The sequence below is a fragment of the Octopus bimaculoides genome, chromosome 4 (genome assembly GCF_001194135.2).
Source record: "Octopus bimaculoides isolate UCB-OBI-ISO-001 chromosome 4, ASM119413v2, whole genome shotgun sequence".
In the NCBI taxonomy this organism is placed as follows: domain Eukaryota; kingdom Metazoa; phylum Mollusca; class Cephalopoda; order Octopoda; family Octopodidae; genus Octopus; species Octopus bimaculoides.
In genome coordinates this window covers 113,235,297-113,239,028 of record NC_068984.1, presented here as the reverse complement: position 1 = coordinate 113,239,028, position 3,732 = coordinate 113,235,297, and the positions used below count along the sequence as shown (strand labels likewise).

Genomic DNA, 3,732 nt, shown 5'->3' with positions numbered 1-3,732 from the left:
TGTACGTATGTACGTATGTATGTATGTATGTATGTACGTATGTACAGGGTGACCTGGTTAAATTTGACAGTTTGCATGAAAGGAAGAACAAAGCAGAATATCCCATCTATAAAAGAAAATATCTTTAAAAAATATAACAATGCCGATTAGATTATGGCTGGGAAATACAGTTTACGTAAAGTAACTACCCTCAGCTTCCACCACATCATCAAGACTGCTCCAGGACCTGTCGCATTGCCTTTTTTGCTGTATCTCTAGGAGGATCTTCAAACAAACCTTTGACCCTGGCCACCAGCTTGGCCTTGGTCTTGCAAGAAAACAGGCTGATGTGTCTCTCAACAGCGCCCCACACACAGTAATTCGTGAGATTATCATTGGGGGAATTAAGAGGCAAGAAATTGGGGCTGGCGAAGTAGTAAAACTCACCGACAACCAATTCTGATTCTTTCCAGAGGTATGGCAACGAGCCGAATCTTGCTGCTACACATATGGCCTTCGAGCAGCAATCTTCTCCAACCAAGGCTTGACCACAGCCTCCAACAGCTTCTCATAACTGTCTGAACTAAGTCTTAGGATGTGTTCAAAGATATGGAGTTGCATCACTCACTGGAGACACATACAATGACAATCTTTCCTGTTCATAACGGCTTCGTAGTCTCCGTTGCAGCTGTCCATGTCACGTATAATAGCATGTCACGTATAATAGCAGTCATGATGTTAGCATATTGATACCCGACTTGAATCATCATGACACTTGCAACGCTTTTCCAATATTCAGATGGTTTCCATTCTTCTATATCAGCTAACTTTTTCGCAACTACAACTTTCATCACTATGCTCTCCCAAGTCTTTGACTGTTTACCGATGCATCAAGCTGATACTGAATAAAAGAGACATAAAAAATCGTCACATTTAGCCCAAACACTCTGTCTCTACATATGTATATTTGTACATATATGTGAGATTTGCATGTGTATATACTGTATATAAAGAGAAGGAAACCAAGCACATTTAGTAGGAGTTATGTATTATTTAAAATTGTTTGATTCGGTTTCTGTGCTACTTCAATTCCATAGGCCTCTAACGGAGCCCGTCTCCTTCAGGCTTCTGGAATAGCCGAATGAATGAAGAGGTCCAGAAAGTCCAAATGGCTATCGGAAGATGGGCTGCTATTGGTGAAGGAGGGTCACATGGTGTTACGCTGGATAATGTCGCTTGGTAAGCGACACGAGTTCCATCAGAAAAGAGAATTTCTTTGCTCGCGTGATTGGACAGGATTCTAGCGGCGTTAGTGTGTTTGGATATGGCATCAGTAAGGCCGGTAAATATATAAGTTTATGTGCGTGTGTGCACCCGCGTATGTGTGTGTGTGTGTGTGCATGTGTGTGCATGTGTGTGAGTGTGTGTGCGCGTGTATATATGTACAAGTTTGAGTACGTGTGTGCGCGCACGTGTGTACGTGTGTGTGCGTATGTACACACACACACACACACACACACACACACACACACACTCACTCACACACACTCACTCACACACACAAGCATTTTATCAATATTTAGTAGAAACAGCAAAATGATTGAAAGGCCGAGAATTCTTTACTACTCTAAGTACAAAGCCCGTAATTTTGGGGGAGGGGTCCAGTCGATTAGATAGACCCCAGTACACAACTAAAATTTAATTTATCGGCCCTGAAAGGATTAAAGGCAAAGTCGACTACGGCAGAATTTGAATTCAGAACGTAAAGACAGACGAAATACTGCGAGGCATTCCGCCCGGCGTGCTAATGTTTCTTATTTCTTTATTGCTCACAAGGGGCTAAACATAGAGGGGACAAACAAGGACAGACAAAGGGATTAAGTCAATTACATTGACCCCAGTGCGTAACTGGTATTTAATTTATCGACCCCGAAAGGATGAAAGGCAAAGTCGACCTCGGCGGAATTTTAACTCAGAACGTAACGGCAGATGAAATACCGCTAAGCATTGCGCCCGACGTGCTAACGTTTCTGCCAGCTCGCCGCCTTTGAAAGGCGTTTGATAGTGTCGTGCACAACAGAGTCAGACAGACAGATAGACAGACAGACACATAACGAAATTTGGTAGCGATTTATTCACAATGAAGTATACATAGATCGATGATTAAAACGCTGTTTAATTCTCTGTGAAAAAATACGCCACTCTGTTACATACTGATATGCCATGTTGACAGACTGCTTCAGAAGAGGTAAATCCAGCCAAAACTGTTCTGTTATCTTTTGTAAAACACACCAAAGATCCTCCTTCGCCACCCTGTGGATATGAAATGAAGAACATTTGTAATTACTGAATTGGATTAGTAAAACCAATTGGGTGAAGATTAAAGAGGTTTGAACGATGTATTTGATTACGGTTACAGTTTTGATGCAGTGTCTACATCGTTATCTGAAACCCGTTATTCTTATATTGCGTGTGGAGCCTTTCACTTGTTTCTGTCACGTGACTATGGTTTATTCAGTCGATCTGATCGATCCAAGTGATTATTTTTAAGTCTAGTTTTTAGGTACTTATTCTATCAATTTCGTTTTTGGATCTTTACTGTTTGGCTGCCACTTTTCAATTTCTTCAATTTTTGTACCAATTGATTTCATATCTAGTGTATTGGTATGGTTTTGTATGGTAATTATTGCCATGAAATTCATTTTCGCTATAAATCAATCAATAAATAGTTAATAGCTTTTTAAACTTTGCAAATTTGTGGTAATTTTATCCAATCGAAAGCCAGATATATAGGTGCCTGTTTCTATAGTAACAAGCCAAGCTGTTATCAAGTCACTTACCCCTTTGTTGTTGTTCTGTCAAGCCACGTGGTCAGTTTTCGCTTATTAAATGCTTATAAAACGAAGTATGAAGTGGTCGTGAGATGAACTAACAATAACAGATAAATAGGCCTTAAATCACGCACCAATTTTTACTTTTCTTATTTTTGCATAATCGTATGAATGCGCGTAGAATAGAAATTCGCAAAGATTTTCTAAAAATTCCAAAAAGTAAAAGAAAAATTATGAGGAGTTACATGTCGTGCGTAAAGCAGAATTCCGCCAGTATTTCATTTGTTTACAGTTGACAATACATGCAGTCACGCACAAAATGACAGCTTCGAAATTCTGACTTCTGATTGAGTAAATCATCCTTTAAACTTCTGTAACATTTTCAAATATTTTTCTAGGAAGAGTGCATTAGCCCCTGAAGGGGAGAGGAAGATAAAAAAAAAACTGACACCAACCTGACACTTTTCCTTTCCACCATGTAAATGTAGATCACTTGCGCAGATACGTCTCTTTCCGAATTGTTTTGCAATAATTCCACAATCTTTGTCTGGAAGTACGTTAACATTCTCCCATTTCAGTACTGCAGTATTGTTTGCTTTACCTAGAACATTGAAGTAACTGTTTTAACATTCACTCTATGCTGAATTGTGGTACAGTATGGGCAGATTTTTGAATTCCAACGAACCTTTATACAGATATACCTTCTTAAAGGCATGTGATAAACCTACTATAATGGGTAATACTAAGTTTACTTTTTCTTTTGTGATGCAATCTTTGGATTAGCAAGGTTTGCGGCTGAAGATAGCTTTAAACCATCTTTTATATCAATAATATACCTATACTGATGTAATAACAGATTGTTTATAAAGCTTGAAACACGTGTACCACGATATCCTTTGTGTTCTGTTTTCAATTTATGTTT

The 3,732-nt window shown here is 39.0% G+C and overlaps 1 protein-coding gene across 1 annotated transcript in view; it reads right to left on the bottom strand.

Annotated features, from left to right (window-relative positions):
• Positions 1–2,094: 2,094 nt before the first annotated feature.
• The window catches only part of LOC106884305 (trypsin-2), a 15,459-nt gene continuing 13,821 nt past the window's right edge, over positions 2,095–3,732 (bottom strand). The window contains exons 5-6 of the mRNA XM_014935617.1: positions 3,266–3,411; positions 2,095–2,292 (exon numbers count right to left, since the gene is read on the bottom strand). Of these exons, the coding sequence (XP_014791103.1) occupies positions 2,155–2,292; positions 3,266–3,411 (284 nt within the window). The 3' untranslated portion in view covers positions 2,095–2,154. The remainder of the gene's footprint in view (positions 2,293–3,265; positions 3,412–3,732) is intronic.